This window comes from Hyla sarda, chromosome 11 (genome assembly GCF_029499605.1).
Source record: "Hyla sarda isolate aHylSar1 chromosome 11, aHylSar1.hap1, whole genome shotgun sequence".
Lineage (NCBI taxonomy): Eukaryota > Metazoa > Chordata > Amphibia > Anura > Hylidae > Hyla > Hyla sarda.
Window position 1 is genome coordinate 22,406,487 of NC_079199.1, and position 25,078 is coordinate 22,431,564.

The 25,078-nt window shown below is 44.4% G+C and overlaps 2 protein-coding genes across 2 annotated transcripts in view; one reads left to right on the forward strand and one right to left on the reverse strand.

Moving 5' to 3' along the window:
• The first annotated feature begins 153 nt into the window (after positions 1-153).
• Positions 154-21,288, forward strand: GEMIN2 (gem nuclear organelle associated protein 2). The gene is made up of 10 exons (XM_056546682.1): positions 154-287; positions 2,454-2,538; positions 9,808-9,897; positions 10,144-10,203; positions 10,917-11,033; positions 13,390-13,434; positions 16,204-16,272; positions 16,357-16,467; positions 18,264-18,322; positions 19,470-21,288. The coding sequence occupies exons 1-10, from the start codon at positions 166-168 to the stop codon at positions 19,513-19,515; spliced, it is 804 nt and encodes a 267-aa protein (XP_056402657.1). The 5' UTR covers positions 154-165; the 3' UTR covers positions 19,516-21,288.
• The window catches only part of LOC130295676 (cytosolic phospholipase A2 zeta-like), a 47,767-nt gene continuing 42,298 nt past the window's right edge, over positions 19,610-25,078 (reverse strand). The window contains exon 20 of the mRNA XM_056546673.1: positions 19,610-23,357. Within this exon, the coding sequence (XP_056402648.1) occupies positions 23,116-23,357 (242 nt within the window). The 3' untranslated portion in view covers positions 19,610-23,115. The remainder of the gene's footprint in view (positions 23,358-25,078) is intronic.

Consider the following 25,078-nt stretch of genomic DNA (forward strand, 5'->3'; position numbering starts at 1 on the left):
GATTTGTATCGACCGCACTCCTGTGTATAGGAAAAACCAAAACAACAAACAGCTGAGACCGGACGGGGAGCTGATATTAGAGAGCGGCCAATCAGCGGCGCCGTTGTATCGTGCGTTCCATTCAGCAGTTTGCCGTACGGTGAGAGGCGCCGCTGTCGTGCAAGCATGGACTCCGGGCCGGAGGAGCTGATGCCGCGACTCTTACCGGTGGGGGACTGCGACATGACCGAGGATTTTGACCCGGCAGTCGCCCCCCGGACGCCGCAGGAGTATTTACGGCGGGTCCAGTAAGTGGTGACGTCAAATATTTGGGCTGTGACGTCATACGTGCTGCTGCAGCCCCTCTTTATCCATATGTGACGTGGTTATGTGTGCTGTCTATTAGGACATTAGTGGTCTCCAAGCTTGTGTTCTCCAGGAGTTTTGGAAAGCTACAACTCCCAGCATCTCCAAACTGGACCAGCAGCTATTTCAGGACTACAACTCCCAGCATGCCTGCGGGACTCCTGTGTTGCAAACCTAAAACTCCCATCATCTCCATAATGTGGACCTGCAGCCGTTGCAAAACTACAACTCCCAGCATGCCTGGATAGCCGTTACCTGTTTCAAAACTACAACGCCTTGCATCCCCATGCTTTGCATCCTTTAGCTGTTTGGGCATGCTGGGAGTTGTAGTCTTACAACAGCCAATGGCTATCCATACAATGTACAGGAAGGTGTGATCACCGTGTATTATTAGTTTGCACTTCAGGATCTCCGCTTGCTGTCATTGAATTGGGAGCTTGAATTAAATGTCATTCTTTTTGTTGATCACGGGGAACCTACCGTTAGGCCCTGTACACACTGAGGAAAACGACAAGTGATTATTGGACAGACACCAAAAGCGCCTTCCACGATTCATGGTCTGTACCGAAAGGGGGGGGGGGGGTCATAGGACTGCCAAGTATGCATGCTGGGAGTTGTAGTTTTGCAACATGGTGGTGACCCAGAGATCACTGGGGTCCACATCCATTGTATAGGGGATAAGATGTTTTCTGATGGAGTACTCCTTTAAAGGGGTAACTTTTGGGCTAGAGTTGCCCTATTCTGACTGCTAAAACTTTTTTTTTTTTCCTAAACCAGGCTTATTTTTGGTGCCGTGATCCACAGTTTTTATTGATACCAATAATTTTTTTTTTATCGCTTTTTATATAAAAGTATAAAAAATTTGCTGACACATGATATCCCCAAAATCAGTAATTCTGGCATCACTGGTTCCCTTCATTACCGGCAGGTGTCAGCTGCAGCTCGCAGCCAGTACCTGCCGGATATGATGCAGGCCCTGCTCCCAGGTATGCATCATATTCCTGCATCTTTCCCATGACTTTAAAGGGGCATTCCGGCCATAGACATCTTATCCCCTATCCAAAGGATAGGAGATAAGATGTCTGATTGTGTGGGGGGACCCGCTGCTGGGACCCCCTTGCGATCTCTGTGCAGCACCCGCATGCGGGTGCTGCACAGACATCGCGGGGGGTCCCAGCGGTGGGTGCCCTGCGATCAGGGGGCAGACCTGCAAACTGTCTCTATAATCTTTCGTGTACAAATATAGCAGAGGTAAAAGTCCTGGCGCATTAACTACATGCATTACTGCTGTGCTTTTCAAACAGTGTGTCACCAGCTGTTGGCTGTCTGGGTATGCTGGGAGTTGTAGTTTTGTAACAGCTGGAGGCACATTTTTGGGAACACACAGCATTACTGGACTAAGTCTGACCAAAAAAAAAAAAAAATTGCATAAGAAGCTGTTAAAAAATAAATAAATAAAAAAAGTAAAAAAAAATTACTTTAAAGGGGTACTCCGGTGGAAAACTTTTTTTTTATTTTATTTTTTTTTAAATCAACTGCTGCCAGAAAGTTAAACAGATTTGTAAATCCTTCCAGTACTTATTAGCTGCTGAATACTGCAGAGGAAATGTATTTTCTTTTTAGAACACAGTGCTCTCTGCTGACATCTCTGTCCATTTTAAGAACTGTGCAGAGTAGGAGAAAATCCCCATAGAAAACATATGCTGCTCTGGACAGTTCCTAAAATGGACAGAGGTGTCAGCAGAGAGCACTGTGTTCCAAAAAGAAAATAATTTCCACTGTAGTAATCAGCAGCTAATAAGTAATGGAAGTATTAAGATTTTTTAATAGAAGTAATTTACAAATCTGTTTAACTTTCTGGCACCAGTTGATGTGGAAAAAAAAAAAAAAGTTTTCCACCGGAGTACCCCTTTAAGGGTCACATGTAACGTATCCGACTGTGACCAGACCTATATTGTGCCTCCAGCTGTTGCCACCCTGGCCTGCTGGCAGCAGTAATCTGCCGCACCGAGCAGCCACACAGGGGCCTGCGAGTCACCGGAGGGGGGGGGGGGGGGGGTGTTAACAGCCGCATATACTGAACGCCGTTTGTGCTAATCTTGTGTTAGGATCGAGGCCGCACGATGTCCGGATGTCGTCATTGCTCAGATTGACCCGAAAAAGCTAAGAAAGAAGCAAACAGTCAGTATAGCGGTAAGTAAAAGTCTAATCTGTCTCTTTATTGATTTAATAGTGGAAATCCAAAGAGGAACTCAAAATGGCGCTGCGTGTGAGATGGTAGTGCCCGCATGAGGGGATCTGTCACCAGCATTGCCCACAATAGTGCGGGTGATGCTGGTTCCAATGCTGTTTACCTTTTTTCCTTAAGTGGGCCCGTTCCAAAGTTATTCTTAAAAATGTATGTATGCAAATGAAGTGCTTTGGCGCACTAGGGGTGTTCCCAGACTCTTGGGGCACTCTTCTACCGGTCTGATTCCGCCCTATGTAACGCCCCCCTTCATCCTTCATAAATATTAATGTGGGGAACATGAAACTTTAGATCTGCTCCGCCCACTCCTGTCACATGATCATCATCACAGGTCCTTCAGCCATATTCTCTTCTGTCCTGCACTAATGAGCTCTGCCCCAAATGCACTGGTCACATGACTGTGACATCACCACAGGTCCTTTACCTCCAGCCTGTACCAAATACAGAGAAGGTCCTGGTTGGGCAGTCACTGCTATTGTGTGTGAAATTATCTGCTCCTCAGTGACTGACAAACCAGGACCTTCTCTCTATCTGCTACATGCTGGAGGTGAAGGACCTGAAGGTTATCATGTGACCAGTACAGGTGTGGGGCCGAGCACAGCAGTGCAGGATAGAAGAGACTGTGACTGATGGACCAGTGGTGATGATCATGTGACCAGTACAGGTGTGGGGCCGAGCACAGCAGTGCAGGATAGAAGAGACTGTGACTGATGGACCAGTGGTGATGATCATGTGACCAGTACAGGTGTGGGGCCGAGCACAGCAGTGCAGGATAGAAGAGACTGTTGCTGATGGACCTGCAGTGATGATCATGTGACCAGTACAGGTGGGGGCCGAGCACAGCAGTGCAGGATAGAAGAGACTGTGACTGATGGACCAGTGGTGATGATCATGTGACCAGTACAGGTGTGGGGCCGAGCACAGCAGTGCAGGATAGAAGAGACTGTGGCTGATGGACCTGCGGTGATGATCATGTGACAGAAGTGGGGGGGGCTGGAGCAGATCTAGAGTTCTTAAAGGGGTACTCCGGTGAAAACCTTTTTTCTTTTAAATCAACTGGTGGCAGAAAGTTAAACGTATTTGTAAATTACTTCTATTAAAAAAATCTTAATCCTTCCAGTACTTATTAGCTGCTGAATGCTACAGAGAAAATTCCTTTCTTTTTGGAACACTGATGACATCCCAAACACGGTGCTCTCTGCTGACATCTCTGTCCCTTTTAGCAACCATGCATAGCAGGTGTATGCTAAGGGCAGCATGGTGGCTCAGTGGTTAGCACTGTTGCCTTGCAGTGCTGGGGACTTGGGTTCAAATCCCACTAAGGACAACAATAAATAAAGAGTTATTATTATTATAATAACGTCAGCAGAGAGAACTGTGGTCGTGATGTCATCAGAGAGCATTCCAAAAAGAAAAAAAAATTCCTCTGTAGTATTCAGCAGCTAATAAGTACAGGAAGGATTGAGATTTTTTAATAGAAGTAATCTACAAATATGTTTAACTTTCTGCCACTAGTTGAATTAAAAGAAAAAAAAGGTTTTCACCGGAGTACCCCTTTAAACCTTAGTTGAGGTCACATGTTCCCTGTATAGGGCGGAGCTGGGAAGGCAGAAGAGTGCACCAACAATCTGGGACTGCCCCCCGTGCAGCAGAGCACTTCAATTGCATATTTGGGTTTCAGGAATAAATTGGGGAAAGGGCCATGTAGGAAAAAAAAAAGGTAAACAGTGTTGGTACCAGCGTTGCCTGCGCTATTACTCTGTACCAGCCACCAAGTGTGGGCGATGCTGGTAGCAGATTCTCATTTAAGGGTTATTCCAGGCCAGAGTTTCCCAACCAGGCTGCCTCCAGCTGTTGCAAAACTACAACTCCCAGCATGCCCGGACAGCCTTCGGCTGTCCGGGCATGCTGGGAGTTGTAGTTTTGCAACAGCTGGAGGCACCCTGGTTGGGAAACGCTGTTCTAGGCCAAGGTCTATTACCTGTGTGCGCAGGACCCATACCCGGAAGTGCGCGTTTTTATTTTACTGCTGCTTGTAGAAGATAAAAAGAACATGAAGAGAGTTCACTCACCGCAACTGCGCTCTATTCTTTATTGCTGGGTGCAGATAAAGCAAAGCAGTACGGCCAGGACGGACCCACTGAAGAAATCGTAGGGACGGTTACTGTTTTACTTCTATGGCGTTTCATCAGACTCTAGTTCACCTGTGCATGGGGGGAAGGTATAAATTCACGCCCCATATGACGCAACATGAGTACTAAAAAAATGCAATAAAAACAATGACACAACAATCCATAAAACCTTACTCAAACCTGCTACAGTCTCTTCTGCCGTTCAAACCTGCATTTCCCAGCACTTTCGTTTTAGATATCCACCGGGCCTCAAGTCGTAGTAATGGCTTCCGTCGATCTATGCCGTCCTGCGGGTACACCCTTGAGATGCCAAACATTTTTAAACAATTGGAACATTTTAAACAAATGGCTTCCCGCACATGGGAGAATAAAGGGGTATTCCAGGAAAAACTTTTTTTATTATTATTATATCAACTGGCTCCAGAAAGTTAAACAGATTTGTAAATTACTTCTATTAAAAAAATGTAATCCTTCCAATAATTATCAGCTGCTGAAGTTGAGTTGGTCTTTTCTGTCTGGCAACAGTGCTCTCTGCTGACATCTCTGCTTGTCTCGGGAACTGCACAGAGTAGACGAGGTTTGCTATGGGGATTTGCTTCTACTCTGGACAGTTCCCAAGACAGGTGTCATCAGAGAGCACTTAGACAGAAAAGAACAGCAGCTCATAAGTACTGAAAGGATTAAGATTTTTTTAAATAGAAGTAATTTACAAATCTGTTTTAACTTTCTGGAACCAGTTGATAGATATATATCTATCTATCTATTATGTGTTTTTTCCTGGATAACCCCTTTAACCTGGGTGCCCCTTTTTCTGGCCTTTGAGAATAAACATACTCCCTGAAGCGGGTATTTAGTAGGGATCGACCGATATCGTTTTTTTAGGACCGATACCGATAATCGGTGCAGGTTAGGGCCGATAGCCGATAACTTATACCGATATTCCTGTATAAGTTATCGACTATTTAACCCCCTGTGACACCGCTGCAGATCATTGATTTAAAGCGGGCGCTTTAAATCAATGATCTGTAGTGGCTTTTGCGGGGCTCCGGGCCATCCATCCATCGTTCATGTAATGTCCGGGGGTGTTCCGGGTGGAGGGTGGTCCGGTCCGGGCTGTCCTCCTTCTCCGGCGGTCATCTTGTCCACTCCGGGCAGGCTCCGGCCTAGTACGCTGCATAGACGTCGCTGCGCAGTGATGCCCGTGCGCAGCGACGCACCTGACGTCACGGCGTAGCGGCGTCTATGCAGCATACTAGGCCGGAGCCTGCCCGGAGTGGAGAAGAAGACCGTGGGAGAAGGACAGCCCGGACCGGACCACCCTCCACCCGGAACGCCCCCGGACACTACATGAAGGAAGGATGGCCTGGACCACCCCCATTACGGGTAAGTTTAATTTTTTTATTCACTCGGAGGGTGGGGGAGGGGCCCGACCGTTATAGCGGTATAGGAAAAAATCCATACCGGTATACCGCCTAGCATCACGGTGGGGGGTGCGGTGTGGCGGGTCGAGGGGGTGGCGGTCGCGGTGCTGTGGGGGCGGTGCGGGGGGCGGGGCATTATCGGCTTATCGGCAAGATAATTGCCGATACTGATAATGCCCAAAATCGTGATTATCGGCCGATAATATCGGCCATACCGATAATCGGTCGATCCCTAGTATTTAGTGCTCTCTTCGTGCATCCGATATAAAACCGCATGCACTGCAGGTGATGGCATAGACAACGAACGTGGTACGGCAACAAAGTCATGAACTGGTATCTCAACACCACCTAGGGTAAGATTTTTGTCAGTGATCATAAAAGGACCGAACCGTATCCGAAATTCCCCTTGGGAGCAGTTTTTATTTTTTTCTAACCAGTGTTTTTTTAGGATCTGAGAATTTATTACGTGTAAGAATACTCCCAATGCTTTTACATTTTAATTTTTTTTGGGAATTTTAAATATTAAAGGCTTTGAATTACTTTTTATTCTTTATTTATTTATTTTTTTTTTTTTTGGGAACAAGATCGTTCTGGATAATGTACCAATTTTTATTTATTTCCTTAATTTTGGAAGCCATCGGACTGTATTTTAAAAGTAAACGAGAACCGTTCCGTTTGGTTGGAGCTACTTCTGCGTTTACTTTTGTAAGGCTTGGTTCACACTACGAAATTTCCGCCTGCAATTCCGCTTTGAAATTGCAGGCAGAAATTCCGCTTACTAAAATGTATAGTGTAGTCAATGGGTTTCCGTTCACAAATTCACACCTTTGGAATTTGTGAAGCGGAATTTGTCAATGGAAAATCCGCTTGGAAATTTCCGCCCTGAAGAATGGCGTTGCTCATTCTTCAGGCGGAAATACTCGCGGAACACATTGCAGTCTATTGGAGAATGCAGTGTCCGTGCGGTCCTAGCGCCTACTGATTCCGCACTCAGAATCTCCGGGTGGGGGGGGGGGGGGAATTTTCTGCCCGGATATTCCGCAGTGTGAACATAACCTTGGAGTAATTTTTACTTTTTTATTTTTTTATTTGTATTTTTTATTTTTTTATGTTAAGCCAGAGCAGGTTTCAATACTGTGGGTGGATACCCTCTGTTCAATAACCTATTGCAAAAGCTTGTTTTAAAAATGTTTGGCATCTCAAGGGTGTAGCCGCAGGACGGCATAGATCAACGGAAGCCATTACTACGACATGAGACCCAGTGGATAACTAAAACGAAAGCGCTGGGAAATGCAGGTTTAAACGACAGAAGAGACTTTAGCAGGTTTGAGTAAGGTTTTATGGAATTGTTATGTAGAAATCATTGTTTTTATTGTATTTTTTTTAGTACTGATGTTGCGTCATATGGGGCGTGAATTTATACACCTCCCCATGCACAGGTGAACTAGTCTGATGCAGTGTTTCCCAACCAGGGTGTCTCCAGGTGTTGCAAAACTACAACTCCCAGCATGCCCGGACAGCCAACGGCTGTCCGGGCATGCTGGGAGTTGTAGTTTTGCAACACCTGGAGGCACACTGGTTGGGAAACACTGGTCTGATGAAACGCCATAGCGGTTAGAAACAGTAGATGTCGATACGATTTCTTCAGTGGGTCCGTCCTGGCCGTACTGCTTTGTTTTAACTGCACCCAGCAATAAAGAATAGAGCGCAATTGCGGTGGGTGAACTCTCCATTTTCTTTTTATCGTCTACAAGCAGTTTTGGATGTATTTTGAGAGATCGTGCACCCTGCGACTCTTTTTGTTCCACCTATGTATGCCGGCTCATGGAAGTGGATGCATATACTTAGGCTGCGTTCACACAGCCGTCTAGACCCGTTCTTCTCCCGTCAAAAAAAAAAAAAAAAAAATACGGACTTATAAAATAAAACTGACAATAACTGATGCAAACTGATGTTATCCGTTTTTATCCGTTTGGATCAGTTTATGTTCAGTTAATAAACCAAAAACATTTTTTTATTTTTTCTTGTTCTGAGCATGCTCAAAAAGTAAAAAACGGATGCAAACGGATGACATTAAAGGCTCATCCGTTTTCCATAGACTTGAATGTTAAATTTACTGTGCCGTTTTTTCTGCTGTCCCAAAAAAAAAAAAAACGGAAATGAGTGCAGATGGGTACAAACGGATTGTAAAAAAAATCCCATTGACATGAATGCGGCCAGAGACATTGGGGGAGATTGATCAAAACCTGTGCAGAGGAAAAGCTGCTCAGTTGCCCATAGCAACCAATCAGATTGCTGCTTTCATTTTCACAAGGCCTGTGCAAAATGAAAGAAGAGATCTGATTGGTTGCTATGGGCAACTCAGTAACTTTTCCTCTGCACAGGTTTTGATAAATCTCCCCTTATATGTCAAAAGTCACATGGTCTCCAGGGGGGCATGGTTGTGGTGCGGTGGGCGGATGAACTTACTTTAGTTTTGCTGTTTCGGTAAGGAGAATTCTTGTGAAGGGAGTTAAAACGCGCTCCTATATTTGCATGCCCCGCTGGTGACACCAGTTATCACTAAGCAACAAGACCAGATTTGACTGAGGTTAATATGTGGCCGATGCCGGTTACAGCATTCATTTACATGGTTCTAGCTAGAGATGAGCGAACTCACAGTAAATTCGATTCGTCACGAACTTCTCGGCTCGGCAGTTGATGACTTATCCTGCGTAAATTAGTTCAGCCTTCAGGTGCTCCGTGGTCTGGAAAAGGTGGATACAGTCCTAGGAAAGAGTCTCCTAGGACTGTATCCACCTTTTCCAGCCCACCGGAGCACCAGAAAGCTGAACTAATTTATGCAGGATAAGTCATCAACTGCCGAGCCGAGAAGTTCATGATGAATCAAATTTACTGTAAGTTCGCTCATCTCTAGTTCTAGCATTAAATGGGCACTGTCATTAAAACTAATTTTTGCTATTGCGCACCTTATGGTAAATAAAAAATATTTCTAATGTGCATAAAACATAGAAAACTTGACTTATTTTTTTTTTTTTTTTTTTACTATGTGTTTAAAAAAAGCTGCCACTAGGTGTCTCCCTACTTGCCCAGAGCATATTTGCCCCCCATCTCTTGCACAGACTTTGGACTCCTGCTGGCATGGCAGAAGTCCAAAAGCAGGAAATGTTGAGGGGTGTGTGTGCGCAGCCTTATCCAATCATAGCTCATCTCACACTGAACTTCTCTGGGCTGTGTGTAGCAGAGAGAGGGAGGAAGTTCTCCCCTGTATGGCTTCAGATGATGTCACGCCTGCTGGGGAACGCCCCTTCCATGTCTGTGAATCTGACTGAAACTGAGCAGAAAATACAGAGCAATATCAAGGTAGAAAACAAAAAAATAATAAAAAATAAAGGCAGGGGGTGGTTTATCATGATGGGAGTGATGACCTGGGAGGATTATAAAATAATTTAACAAGATCATGAGAGGTACTCTTTAAAGTACCACTTACAATAATTGTAAATCCAGTCAGAGTTAAAGGGTACCTATCATGTGGGCACAGCTCATGGCTGTCAGCGCCATGCAGTCTATATACTGTGTGCAGTGTCCAAATGACAGGTGCCCTCTAAACTACAGTAGAGGTTCCTCTGATTTTAATGGTGCACTTCTCCTTGTGTCTCAGCTGTCCGGGTGCCAGCCTGCTCCTGAAGGGTACTCGCCCAGTCTCAGATGGCAACAGCAGCAGGTGGCCCAGTTCTCAGCTGTGCGACAGGTAAGCAAACACTGATGGCAATAGAAACTAGATCGTTTTCAGCCCTCTTCTCCCCTACATCTAGGGACCTACTTTCAGAAAAGCATTCTTATATCCGGATCTGCTGTGTGTGCCCATGTCTCTTCTCATATTTAATCCATTTGATGCTCAGAAATCAAAATATATATATATTTTTTTATTTTTATAAATTTTTTAGTTTTTTGTTTTTCGCTGTTAACTTTTATGTGAATGTTTGTTTTATTAAAGAGTCTCAACAAGCACAGGAGCCATTGGAAATCCCAACCCCTTGACAGCAATGTAATGATGGTGAGTGTAATCCGGTTTCTGTTTTGATCTGTCGGGGTCTGGGTGCTCAGACCACCCCACCATTAAAGGGGTATTCCGGCTTTATACATCTTATCCTGTATCCAAAGGCTAGGGGATAAGATGTATGATCGCGGAGGACCCCCGCCGCTCATCTCGATGCAGCCCCCGGCATTCAGTGCTGGGTGCTGCCTCCAAGGCGTGGGCGGGACATCACACCACGCCCCCTCCATTCATGTCTATGGGAGGGGGCGTGGTGTCACTAGCGGGAGTGGGCGTGACGTCACGTCCCCGTCTTGGGGGAAGCGCCCAGCACAGAATGCCAGGGCTTCACCAAGATCGCGGGGGTCCCCAGCGGCAGGACCCCTGTGATCATACATCTTATCCCCTATCCTTTGGATAGGGGATAAGATGTATAAAGCCGGAATACCCCTTTAATGGTTAGATCAGAGCCAGCAGAAGCATACGGCTGTGCGCTTTACTCCCTGGCTGTCTGCGATCTCCATCACACTGCAGGAGATTTGTTACACTGTAGAAGTCCAAAGAATATGTCTCCTGTAGTGAGACGGAGACAGCAGTAAGTCTAATAGGTAAGTGCTCAGCTGTACGCTTCTCCTCACTCATTGCCAAAGGCTGGGGGTTGTAGTTTTGCAACAGCTGGAGGCACCCTGATTGAGAGACACTGATTTTACAGTACTGTATCTTTTTATCTGCAGCCAAGCACTGAGGATGAGGAAAGCTGGAAGAAGTTCTGTCTGGGTGAGAGGTTATATTCTGACCTGGCAGCCGCACTGAACTCTGAAAATCAAAATTCAGGGATCGATTATATTAAGGTAAAATTTCATATAAACTTAAATTTCTCCAGACTAGAATGTTGACAAGGTGGCTGTGTGAGAGAAGTGTAAACTGTAGTGTTTCCCAACCAGGGTACCTCCAGCTGTTGCAAAACTACAACTCCCAGCATGCCCGGACAGCCAAAGGCTGTCCGGGCATGCTGGGAGTTGTAGTTTTGCAACAGCTGGAGGCACCCTGGTTAGGAAACACTGCTTGTAAGAAACTGGTTCTCTAGTGGATAGTGAAAGAAATGACTAATGTGTAGTCATTGGCCAGACAGACAAGGATTTTGTTTGTTCCTGTGTTAATTATATTTTATTTTTGTCCTGCAACCTTTCCCAACAAAACTGACCGAGGGTCACTTTGCATGCTGAGGTTGGTGTGGACCTGCATTAATAAAGTGAAAACGTGTCCTTTTGGCTACAGCAAAGGGCGATCCCTGAGCTAATCCCAGAGTATATCTCCTGGTGTTCAAAGATCATTTGGCTACAAACCTTACCATGATGTCCTGTGTCCTACTTTATACAGAAGAATCAAAGTACAGGGGTTGTCTGAAATATAACTGGTGCCAGTGAGTCTGGAAGAAAAAAAATAAACACATCTTCCAATGTATCTAGGCTACCAGTATTACTTCCCAAGAACATTCATATAAAAAAAAATAGGTATTACTATTGAATTCTAGCCCATTAGAAATCAGCAGCAACACAACAGTAGCCGTAGTACCACCATTTTTGGTTTGTGCATTTTTGGTTTGTGCATTTTTGGTTTGTGCATTTTTGGTTTGTGCATTTTTGGTTTGTGCATTTTTGGTTTGTGCATTTTTGGTTTGTGCATTTTTGGTTTGTGCATTTTTGGTTTGTACATTTTTGCAGTACTCTTATAACCTTCCATGTCTAACATTTTTATTTTTTAAATCAGTGAGCTTTTTTGTGAGACAAGTCAGATCTTATGAACATCTTCTCCCCTATCCAAAAGATAGGGGATAAGATGTATTATTGCAGGGGCCCCGCAGCTGGGGACCCCTGCGATCTTGGTGCAGCCTTCGGCATTCTGTGCCGTGCGCTGCCTCAAAAGGGGACGTGACATCATGGCCATGCCCCCTTAGTGATGTCACACCAGGCTTCCTCCATTCACGTCTATGGGAGGGGGCGTGACGGCTGTCATGGCAGTGGGACCCCTGCGATCATACATCTTATCCGCAGCACAAAATACGCTGCGGATCCGTTACGTGTGACCCCAAGTTATACAATACTTTTCAATTTTATCAATCTCCATTCACAGTGGAACGAAATTCGCTCACAACTCATGAAAATACAGCAGGTAGGTATGTTCACAAGTATACACCGACTTATGTAGCTGTAATTCAGAGGGTCTCCTCTTATTTCAGTCACATATATTTCACTCTTTTGATTGCATTTTTAGTTGTGATCAAACATGAAGAATAAAGGGATTTTCCCTCCTTTGGATAGGGGATAAGATGTATGATTGCAGGGGTCCCGCTGCCATGACGGCCATCATGCCCCCTTCCATAGACATGAATGGAGGGGGTGTGGCGTGAGGTCACTTCTCCGTCTCTGTCCTTTTGGATATGGGATAAGATGTAAAAAAACAGGATACCTCTTTGAGTGTTCACAATTGAAAAAATAAGTGTGGAAGCCTCTTTAAAAGGAGTGTAACACAATTATTAATAATAGCCAAATACAACTTTTTTTTTTGTTTTTTGTTTTTTGTTTGTCTAATCTGTAATTTTTTGTAATTTTACTTCATTTTTGGGCATTATTATGAAAGGCAGCCTTCTTGCCTTGAAGGGGTACTCCGCTGCCGTCACTCCCCCTCCCATAGACTTGCATTGAGGGGGCGGGACTATGACATCACAAGTTCCCGTCACTGGCTCCAGCATTCGGAACCGTTTTTTCCTAAACGCTGAGCAGTGGAGTACCCCTTTAAGAGAGATGCTTTACAGCAAGCCCCATGGACATAGGCAACAATACACAATAGCTTTTACATTTAATATAAATAAGAAAGTTGTCTGGGCATGCAAGAATTTAGGATTATTCTTAAAATGTAGCTAGTAAAATGAAAAATTTGAAAACCACTTCACCTAAAATGCTTTAAAAAAAAATTTTCACATTAACCCTTTGAGGCATTAGTTGAGTCCTCCAGGGTCTCCCCTATGACCTGCGGTATAGTAGCAGGGTGACCACAAGACTTTACACCACCTTTGGGCACCTGCAGGGATTTGTAAAACAGCAAAGTAAAGAGGCTACTGCTCGGACTTTATTAGTGGTTATAATAATTGACTGGAGAATTGGATGTTTTGCATATTGCTGATAACGTTTTGTTACATCATTTCAGGTTGGGTTCCCTCCATTGCTGAGCATTGTCAGTCGAATGAGCCAGGTAAGATGGTTATCTAAATGTACGCTAAATAAAGGATAATTCCGAGATTTTTTTCTTCTTCATCCTTTGAGCTCATGATTCCAAGGTATAATACAGTGTAATTCGCTTCTTTTACCTCTGAGCAGCACATTGTCCCGTTTCCTGCACAGGACCCGCACCCGGAATGCGTTTTTTTTTTATTTTACTGTTGTCTCTGACCTTTCCCAGCATTCTGAAGGGGCAAGAGACTATAGCCGACATTTATCATTGTCTTTAGACTGTTTTTTGTCTCTACAAAAGGCGCAAGCAGGGTTTTTTTTATGCCTTTTGGTTTACACTCTTCTGCTGATTTTGAGTTGTAATCCACTGATTTTGGCAATACACATGATATGGAAGGGTTTTATCAACTGCTCCTTTTTGTGAAAAGGCGCAAAGCCACTGAAAAGTCTCTAAAACGACACCAGCCCAGACTTAGCTTATCACCCCTGCCAGCAGCACAAAGAAATTAGAGATGGGTGCACCGGGTGCCTGGGAGGAAGAGGGGCACTTGTTGCCCTTTTTGGAGCGGCGGGTCCCCATGGTGCCAGTGGGGTCCGGTCCCGTTTGGCAATCAGGTGGCGGAGCTCTGCAGAGACAAGTCTATTCCGTGCGCATGGTAAGCCACGCCCCCCTCGGAAGGGATTTATTGATTTATGTAATGCCTATGACATTGTCTCTAAAACGTGGAATGCTGGGAAAGGTCAAAGATAACAGTAAAATAGAAATACTTGCACTACAGCACTTCTGGGTGTGATTCCTGTGCATGAAAAAGTGGCACACGGAGGTAATAGAAGCGTATTATATATTGGCATCACTGGAGAGAAATATGTTGTGTAATTATCTGTATACCTTAATCTAGTCCACTGTAGGTAGAATCAACCTTATATGGTAGAAAGGAAACGGAGTATATATAAATGTAAATATTATTCAATAGAATATGGATCAGGACTATACAGTCATGGCCGTACATGTTGGCACACCTGAATTTTTTTCTAGAAAATGAAGTATTTCTCACAGAAAAGGATTGCAGTAACACACGTTTTGCTATACACATGTTTATTCCCTTAGTGTGTATTGGAACTAAACCAAAAAAGGGAGGAAAAAAGCAAATTGGACATAATGTAACCAAACTCCAAAAATGGGCTGAACAAAATTATTGGCACCCTTTCAAAATTGATAAAAAATAAGATTTTCAAGCATGTGATGCTCCTTTATAAAATGGGCAATATAAAAAATCACACCTGAAAGCAGATAAAAAGGAGAGAAGTTCACTGTCTTTTCATTGTGTGTCTGTGTGTGCCACACTAAGCATGGACAAAAGAAAGGAGAAGAGAACTGTCTGATGACTTGAGAACCAAAATTGTGGAAAAATATCAACAATCTCAAGGTTACAAGTCCATCTCCAGAGATCTAGATTTGCCTTTGCCCACAGTGCGCAACATTATCAAGAAGTTTGCAACCCATGGCCCTGTAGCTAATCTCCCTGGATGTGGACGGAAGAGAAAATTTGATGAAAGGTGTCAACGCAGGATAGTCCAGATGGTGGATAAGCAGCCCCAAACAAGTTCCAAAGATATTCAAGCTGTCCTGCAGGCTCAGGGAGCATCAGTGTCCGCGCAAACTATCCGTCAACATTTAAATGAAATGAATCACTATGGCAGGAGACCCAGGAGGTCCCCACTGCTGACACAGAGACAGAAAAAAGCAAGACTACATTTTGCCAAAATGAATTTGAGTAAGCCAAAATCCTTCTGGAAAAATGTCTTGTGGACAGATGGGACCAAGATAGAGCTTTTTGGTAAAGCACATCATTCTAAAGCCCCCAGAAATGGATGGCAACAAAGCGCTGGAGAGTTCTGAAGTGGCAGCAATGAGTCCAGATCTAAATCCCATTGATCACCTGTGGAGAGATCTTAAAATTACTGTTGGGGAAAGGCGCCTTCCAATAAGAGAGACCTGGAGCAGTTTGCAAAGGAAGAGTGGTCAAACATTCCCGCTGAGAGGTGTAAGAAGCTAATTGATTGTTATAGGAAGCGACTGGTTTGTTATTTTTTTCCAAAGGGTGTGCAACCAAATATTAAGGTAACTGTGCCAATAATTTTGTCCAGCCCATTTTTGGAGTTTGGTGACATTATGTCCTTTTTGCTTTTTTTCCTCCCTTTTTTGGTTTAGTTCCAATACACACAAAGGTAATAAACATGTGTATAGGAAAACATGTGTTACTGCAATCCTTTTCTGTGAGAAATACTTCATTTTCTAGAAATATTTTCGGGGTGGCAACATTTACGGCCATGACTGTATATCTATTGATACGGCGAATCAGAGTGTCAGAATGATGCTCCACAGGAGTTACTCAAAGAAAGTATTTACATAATTTATAACATACTCTGTTTCCTTCCTACCATATAAGGTTGATTCTACCTACATTGGACTAGATGAATTTATACAGATAATTCCACAACCTATTTCAGATTCCTATTTATATGTAATACTTTGTTATACTTCTGTTTGTTATAACTTTAAAACATTTCAATAAAAAACGAATTGAAGAAAAAATAATAATAATAATAATTTGGCATCATGGGCTCAAAGGACGAAGAAAAAAAATCCTGGAATACCCCTTTAAATTGGCTATAATACAAAATCATGTCTATTAGAGATTCTAAAGATTGAATGAGAGGCCAGTGTGAGGCCTTGTTCCATGTACCAGAAACTAGTAACTTTTATATAAACTTTTTCCCCCTTATAAAGGCTACTGTTACAAGCGTATTGGAGTACCTGGTGAATTGGTTTGAAGAAAGAGATTTTACCCCAGAACTGGTAAAAATAATAATTCTTCTAAATCTATTCTGAGTCCTCTTTCTGCCCATTAGAAGTCAGGTTGTCCGTCTTTGTTGCCCACAGGGCCGGTGGCTGTATGCCTTGCTTGCCAGTTTGGAAAAACCTCTTTTACCAGAAGCTCATTCACTTATAAGACAATTGGCACGAAGATGTTCACAAGTCAGAGCTGGCGTGGTGAGAAGTGATGTTGTAAATTGCAAAAACTATACTGGATATTATGTTCTTTTATATGATTTGTATCATTATCAGAAGTCCTGTACACACTGCTGTATTTGCCATTAAGCACCCATGAGCCTGTACCTAGGGCGGCAGTGTTGGAGTACTTGTCATGATCTTGTTACTTGTTATAATCCTCCCAGGTCACTGCCCCCATCATGATAAACCTCCCCCTGACTTTATTTTTATTATTTGTTCATTTTCTACCTTTTATATTGCTCTGTATTTTCTGCTCAGTCTGTCAGATTCACAGACTGGGATGGGGCGTTCCCCAGCATGCGTCACATCATCTGAACTTTCCTCACTCTGCTTCACACAGCCCAGAGCAGTTCAGTATGAGATGAGCTATGATTGGATAAGACTGCATTCCCTGATTTTGGACTTCTGCCAGGCCAGCAGGAGTCCAAAGTTTGTGCAAGAGATGAGTGGGGGTGGGGGGGGGGGGTGGAAGAATGTACTCTAGACATGTAGGGAGACACCTAGTGGCAGCTTTTTTAAAAAATATTTATTTATTTATTTTTAAACACAAACAAAACATAGAAAACTTCATTTTTTTATTTTTTTATAAACAAAGTACATTAGAAAGATTATTTATTTACCATAAGGAGCGCGATCGCAGAAATTTGTTTTAATAACAGTGCCCATTTAAGGGGGGAGCAGCACTTTAAGGGGTTATTTTTTTTTTATATATATATATCTATCAACTGGCTCCAGAAAGTTAAACAGATTTGTAAATTACTTCTATTAAATAATCTTAATCCTATCAGTACTTCTGAGCTGCTGAAGTTGAGTTGTTCTTTTCTGTCTAAGTGCTCTCTGATGACACCTGTCTCGGGAACCGCCCAGTTTAGAAGCAAATCCCCATAGCAAACCTCTTCTACTCTGTTCCCAAGACCAGCAGAGATGTCGGCAGAGAGCACTGTTGCCAGACAGAAAACAACTCAACTTCAGCAGCTGATAATTGGATTAAGATTTTTTTTTTTTTTTTAATAAAGTATTTACACTTAAATTTGTAAATTCCTTCTATGGCTGAAGTGCTGTCACACAGGTCTCTCATCCTCAGCCAAGCCAGAACACCCTGCTCTGTACTGAAGAGGAGCAAGCACCCCGAAACAGCTGTCTGCTGATGGGTCCTCTTCCCTTCTGTTGAGATCTGACTTGGCATAAATCCCAATCGGCTTCTGAGACTTTTTAGCCAGAGCTGATCAGGGGGCACGCTACCTTTATATGGTGGTGTGATGAGAAACTTTGCATACTTCTTACCCAGAAAGCCCGCGGAGTGCTAATGGACTTTTTGAATCTCTGTTTTACACTGGAAGCGGTGCCTCTCCCTGAAGAAAATACTCGGCCCTTTTAGCTATATATCTCTATCAGCACTTCAAAGTATTTACACTTTTTTTTTTTTTTTATATATGTGTAAATACTTTGTGACTGAAGTGCTGTCATATATATATATATGTGACAGCACTTCAGTCACAAAGTATTTACACTTTTTTTTTATATATACATATATATAGTGTAAATACTTTGACTGAGGTGCATATATTTTTTTTTTTATAATATTTGTATGCATGTTTCCCCCTTTTGAGTGAATCTACAAGGGTCAGGAAAGCTGCTGACGTTTCCTGCACATCTGTAGCCGTATGCAGTGTTAATGCCCAGAGTAGCGCGAGCTGTAAATATGGCTCTGCCTGAACAGCCCTGTATTGTAGGCGTTGCTTGTTCTTCACGTTTATTATTTTATGTATTTACAGGAACACCGAGAAGATGAGAGAGTGTCTGCTTTAAACCTGTTCATCTGTCTAGTTGGCAGGTAATGTCCACCCCTTCAGTCAAGTCACTTATCAATAAGCCCAAGCAGATATCGGGGATGTATAACAAGGTCTTGAGAGTTGAGCCCCTCCTTAATTCACACGTTCATAACTTGCAGAGCGTTTCCCAATGCATGAAATCCACCAAATTTCACTACCATTTACTTCAGGGAGTCTGAAGTCAAGTCTCCAAATCGGCCACTATTGCAGATTTTCAGCAGACCCATTGAAGTGAATGTAACAAAACTAAATGTCCCAAAACAATGTCCTGTTAACTTCATAGCCTGAGATTTGCCTAATACTAAAGCAATTAGGATGGAGTGATATCATGAGGGGCGTGCCCGTGTCATGACACCGCCCCCTGCACCCAGTGTTCTAACTGAATGCCGGGTGTTGCACACAGATTCTGGGGGTCCCGCAGCTTATCCCCCTATCCTTTTTGGATAGGGGATAGGATGTCTAGGGGCAGAGTACCCCTTTAAAACAGGTATCCTGCATCCTGAGCAACATCAAAGTTAGCCCATGTATACACGGCAGAATTTCCGTTCCGGATTCCGCTGCAGCAGAGACCTGTCCTTTTTGCGGACACTGCACAGAATGCATAGCCATCTATTTTTTTTCCATGTGAACATAGCCATAGACACTTTAAAAGCAAAAGCCAGAAAAATGAACTTAGAGTACCTGTCATGATCTTGTTAAATGTTATAATCCTTCCAGATCACCCCCCCCCCCCCCACAATTTTTCTTTTTATTATTTTTTAGTTTTCTACCTTGATGTTGCTCTGTATTTTCTGCTCAGTCAGATTCAGACTGGGAAGGGGCGTTCCCCAGCAGGCGTGACATCATCTGAAGCCATACAGGAGAGAACTTCCTCCCTCACTCTGCTACACACAGCCCAGAGCAGCTCAGTGTGAGATGAGCTATGTTTGGATAAGGCTGCACACCCCTCCTCCCCCCTCCCCTTAGCACTTCAGACTGCATTTCCTGATTATGGACTTGTGCCAGGTCAGCAGGAGTCCATAGTCTGTGCAAGAGATGGGGGGAAAAAACGTAGAAAACTTCTTTTTTTTTTTTTATTTCCCATAAGGAGTGCAATAGTGGAAAAAAATACATGTAATAGAGTTTTGTTTTCTTTCTTTCCTTGCACAGGTATTTTGAGCAAAGAGATCTAGCGGATTCCAGTGATCCATCTTGATGTTATCAGACTACTTGGCCTTCTCCCTTTTTTCCTACACAGCAATACCTAAACCCAAGCAAGCTTCCCTGCATTATGTGGTGCACCAACCATCTTTTCTTTTTGCAACCCTTGAGAGCGAAGTGGCAGTCTACTGGCCGGAATTGGTCATGCAGCCCGAAGAGCATTAAGAGATCATACAATCGCCAATCGGCAATTGCACGTTGACATCTTCCAGATCTTCAATGATCAATGAAAACATTCGGCTTTCGGGTTCAAAGAGAAAAAAAAAAATCCTCACTGCTGCTCTACACTTATCATTTATTACATTTATTGGCCAAAATTAGAGAGAGTTTAAGTGCCTAAAAGGTATCGGAAACCACATGTTCATACCTTGATTTCAGTGACCCCATTTTCCGCCCACAGGACCTGCATGGATTCCTTGTTGGGACTGATGTGGTTGAAGCAGTCTGTAGCATGGAAAACTGTGAAATGTTCATTTTATAGAAACGTTTTTGTATTGCGTCATTTTTCTTACTGTTCTGTGCACGTTTGATCTTTGCCTCTGCAAGTATCAGTCAAGAAATCTAGGTGCATACACGTTCCTAAAGAGCATACTGTCATCTACACCAGAGTCTTCCTTCCCTTCTTCTCTGTGCTTCCTACACAAAAACCTTTTGGGCTAGTTCACACGGGCGGATCTGCAGCATATTTTACACAATCTGCTGCTAAGACGAGCAGACACGTGCAAGTCGCTTTGCGCATACGCGGTGTACTTGCACAAATCACGGCTGCTCCGAGCAGGCACATCTGAGGCTCACTTTAGAGGTCCATCGTCGGCGTATCCGCAGTATAAAATATGCTGTGGATCTCCCTTTGTGAACAAGCCCTCAGGGCTCGTTCACACTGGCGGATCCACAGCGTGCTTTCCGCTGCGGATCCGCTGACTGACCCCTACGTGACTCAGATGTGCCTGCTTAGAGCGGCAATCCGCCGATACAAGCAGACACACTACTGCGACGTGTGCATGGGCAGTGTACTCGCACACATCGTGGCCGCTCCCTGACTTAGGCCGAGAGCAGCCGCGATGTGTGAGAGTATACTGCGCATATGCACGACGACTCGCACTTCACAGTGTGTCTGCTCATTGCCACTCCGAGCAGGCACATCTGAGGCACACCGTAGAGGTCAATCGGCGGCGGATCCGCAGCGTAACATATGCTGTGGATCCCCCCGTGTAATCAAGCCCTCAGGGCTCATTCACACCGGCGGATCCACAGCGTATTTTCCGCTGCGGAACTGCTGACTATGGACCCCTATGTGACTCAGATGTGCCTGCTCTGAGTGGCAATCCGCCGTTACGAGCAGACACACTACTGCGATGTGCGCATGCTCAGTGTACTCGCACACATCGTGGCTGCTCCCTGTGCTAGGCCGAGAGCAGCCGCGATGTCGGAGAGTATACTGTGAATGTGCGCGGCGACTCGCACATCGCAGTGTGTCTGCTCATAGCGGCTCATTGCTGCTCCGAGCAGGCACATCTGAGTCACACTGTAGGGGTCCATCGTTGACTGATCCACAGCATAAAATATGCTGTGGCTCCACCTGTGTGAATGAGCCCTTATGTGTTTTCTTTAAAATGACGTTCTTCTTTACAGTTGTCTTACCGTTTGATGCCGAACCATGTTGCCAAATACTTTGGTTGCAGAGGTAGTTGTAGAATTTATGTCCTGTTTAATGATCTGTATGTTCAGTTGTCAGTTTCTGTACATAAAATGTTTTTCCTAATATGTCAATGTTTTATGTGAATTATTTTGATAAGTATTTCCTCGAACGCAACCAAAATCAAGATAATGATTGAGTTAAAGGGCTATTCCTGCTTTATACATTTTATCCCCTATCCAAAGGACAGAGGATAAGATGTATGATTTCAGGGGTCCCCCCACTGGGACCCCCGAGATCTCTGTGCAGCCCCCGTCATTCTGTGCGGGGCGCTGCCTCCGAGACGTGACGTCATGGCCATGCCCCCTCCATTCACGCCCCCTCCCATAGAAATGAATGAAGGGGGCGTGGCACAGAATGCCGCTGGCTGCACAGGGATCAACGGTGGGACTGTCCTTTTTAATAGGATGTATAAAGCCGGAATACCCCTATAACTTTTATCTTTTACAAAAGTTGTTGCTTGTGCAAAAGTTTTTTTTTTTGGAGGCACAAACACACCCAGCATTCATTTTAACATCTCTCGTAAGGTATATATCTATCTCTCTCTTTTCTCTCCTGGTGTTTTTCCTTCATTATAGAATATCCAAAATGCACAACTGAAAACGCTTCCAATGCATGACCTTTTTTTATTTACATGTACCTGTTTCAACTTTATGCTCTTCCAATAGTCTTTGCTGTTATAGCCAAATTTTACACATTTTAAATTTTTATTTCCAGAAGTCTGTAGGCAGCACTGAATAAATTGAAGGGGGTTATCCAGGAATAGAAATTTCTTTTTTTTTTTTTAAACTCTTCCCGTCTGTCTCCAGGTTGGGTGTGGTTTTCTAGCTCAGTTCCATTTAAATAAATGGAGCCAAGTTGTAATACCACACCCAACTTGGGGACAGACGTGGAGCTGTTTTTGAAAGAAACTAGCTCTGTTTTTTGCTATCCCTAGATAACCCCTTTAAAGTTTCTTCACAATTCAAAACTGTAGAAGAGACATTGGCCCTGATTTACTAAGAGTGTTGTGTATTTTATTTTTATTTTTTTGGGGGGGGGGGGGGGGAAGCACCGATATTTTTCCACAGTATTTACTAAGGTTTCCCTACATTTTACACTTTTCCCTACGTTTTTTTTTTCTTGTTTTTACACATGCTCTGAGCTGTTGGGTTTCCCAGAGCTCAAATCCACCACATTTTCTGTGGAAACCTTAGTAAATATGTTGAGATTTTTTATGCCCCCCTTTTCAATAACTGTGCCCCCTTTTTCTGGTTCTGTTGTGGGTTTTTGTTTTGTTGGGGGGGGGGGGCACATTCTGGCGCAGATACAAATTCTTGTGCACAACATGACAAAACAGGTCGGGTTTAAGATTGTGAATCAGGGCCATTGAGTAGCAATAGAAAAAAAATTAAAAACAGAATTGACCACTATTTGTATTGAGATTGTTTGCAGAAAATTAAACATAAATGTATTAATACTGGAAAGTTGTGCTGCCTATGGACTCCAGGAAATAAAAAAAAAATAAAACAGTGTGTGTGTAAAATATATATTAGAGATAGACTTGCATTGAGGGGGCGGGGTGTGACGTCACACAGGGGCGGAGTCGTGACGTCACGATCTTCTGTCCCCGTGGTCGGGATGGTATTAGCCTAAGGGCCTCCAGCAGTTCCGGAAGCCGTTACAGGTGGGTGCTGCATGATAGAATGTGGGGGTCCCCAGCGGCGGGACCCCTGCAATCAGACATCTTATCCGCTATCCTTTGGATAGGGGATAAGATGTCTAGGGGCGGAATACTCCTTTAAACACTGTATAATAGCAATTTTTGTTTTTCCGTGAATGTCAATTCACCCCGTTCCGAACTAGAATGGTATTAGTGGCACATACTGCAGGCGACGGGTACAGTTTCTTCTTTATCATTCAGATTTTCTTTTCCTTTTTTATTGCCCGGTACGCCATTTTCTTTTTCCTCCGGTCCAGCGCCGCCTTCAGAGCGCTTTTGATAGTTTCTTCATTGTTCAACACATTGTATCTATTCACCGCTATCAGTCTGTTGAAATCATTCGGCTCATAGGTAAAACTTTTGGTCCTGTAGGGAGAATCTTTCCCTTCTAGGAGGAAGTCCCCGAATTTTTTTTCTTCATCCGTCTCTGGGAAAACTCCTGTAACATTTGGAAAACGAAGCGTAAAAGTTTAGTACATTCAATCCACAGAAAAAAAGTTCAGGTCTCTAAACCATTATTTTTTTTTTTTTTTTTTTAAAACAACGTGCCTCCAGCTGTTGCAAAACTACAACTCCTAGCATGCCTGGACAGCCTTCGGCTGTCCGGGCATGCTGGGAGTTGTAGTTTTGCAACAACTAGAGGCACACTATTTGGAAAACACTGCTGTAGTGTAGACCATTTGGCCAGGCTGGAACTTTATACATGTGTCTCTATTATACATACAGTGGTCCCTCAACATACGATGGTAATTCGTTCCAAACGAGCCATCGTTTGTCAAATCCATCGTATGTTGAGGGATTCGTGCAATGTAAAGTATAGGAAGCTGTACTCGCCTGTCCACGCCGCTCCCGATGGTGACCCCGGGCCTCCGCTGGGCTCTCCGGTCCTCCGCTGTCTTCTGCAAGGCCTTATTGGGCCTGTGTAGCGACGTCACAAGCCGCTGCGTACGCCATTCCTATTGGATGATGTGCGCAGCAGCTTATTGACGTCACCGGAGAGGGCCGAGAAGACACCAGAAGACCAGCGCTGGACCCAGAGGGTACCCCGGAGGGGTAAGTGATACTTGCCGCACCACACAGGGAACATTAAAGGAGTAGTCCAGTGGTGAACAACTTAGGATAGGGGATAAGTTTGAGATCGCGGGGGTCCGACCGCTGGGGCCCCCTGCGATCTCCTGTACGGAGCCCCGACAGCCCACGGGAAAGGGGCGTGTCGACCTCCGCACGAAGCAGCGGCTGACACGCCCCCTCAATACAACTCTACTCTACCCGCTATCTGGCCGGAGAGCCTGGCCCCCGTACAGAGAGATCACAGGGGGCCCCAGCGGTCGGACCCCCCCGCAATCTCAAACTTATCCCCTTAGGATAGGGGATAAGTTTTTCACCACTGGACTACCCCTTTAAGCTGCTATCCGGCTAGCACTTCATGCGATGGCCACGACATAAAAAAAGCATCGTATCTTGATGCTGACATCGACATGCGATGGCTTCTGAGAGGCCATTGTATGTCGATTTGATCATATGTCGGGGCCATCGTAGGTCGGGGAGGTCACTGTATTTGAAAGCAGCATAAAAATTTAAGGAAATCTGTCATCAGTATCACCTGTTATACAGGCTTGTCGTGCGGGTGATACTGATCAAAATGATACTTATAATGTCAAGCTGTTGCGCCATTATCGCTGTTTTCTTTTTATGTAAATGAGGTCCTTTGGGCATGGGCGGAGCTTGGACCGGAGCTCAGGGCACCCCACGTGATCTTCTGCTCTGCCCGGCTCATTAATATGGCTCACGGCCTTCCTCCCTGCTCGTGCGGCGCATGTGCCGCTTCCAGAGTACACCCGGAAGCTGCATCCGTTTCAGCCTCCTTCACCCTCATGCATTCTTACACTTCACTGCTGGCTGTGGGAATGAGGCTGGAAGCGGCGCATGGGCCAATGCGAGCAGGAAGGGAGGCTGTGCATATTGATGAGCTGGGTGGAGCACCCGTCCGGCAGAAATTCACGTGGGGTTCCCAGAGCTCCGGTCCCAGCTCCGCCCATGCCCAAAGGACCTCATTTACATAAAAAGAAAAAAACGGCGCAACGGCTGGGCCATTTAGGACATTGTAAGTATCATTTTGATCAGTATCACCCGCACTATAAGGCTGTATGACAGGTGATA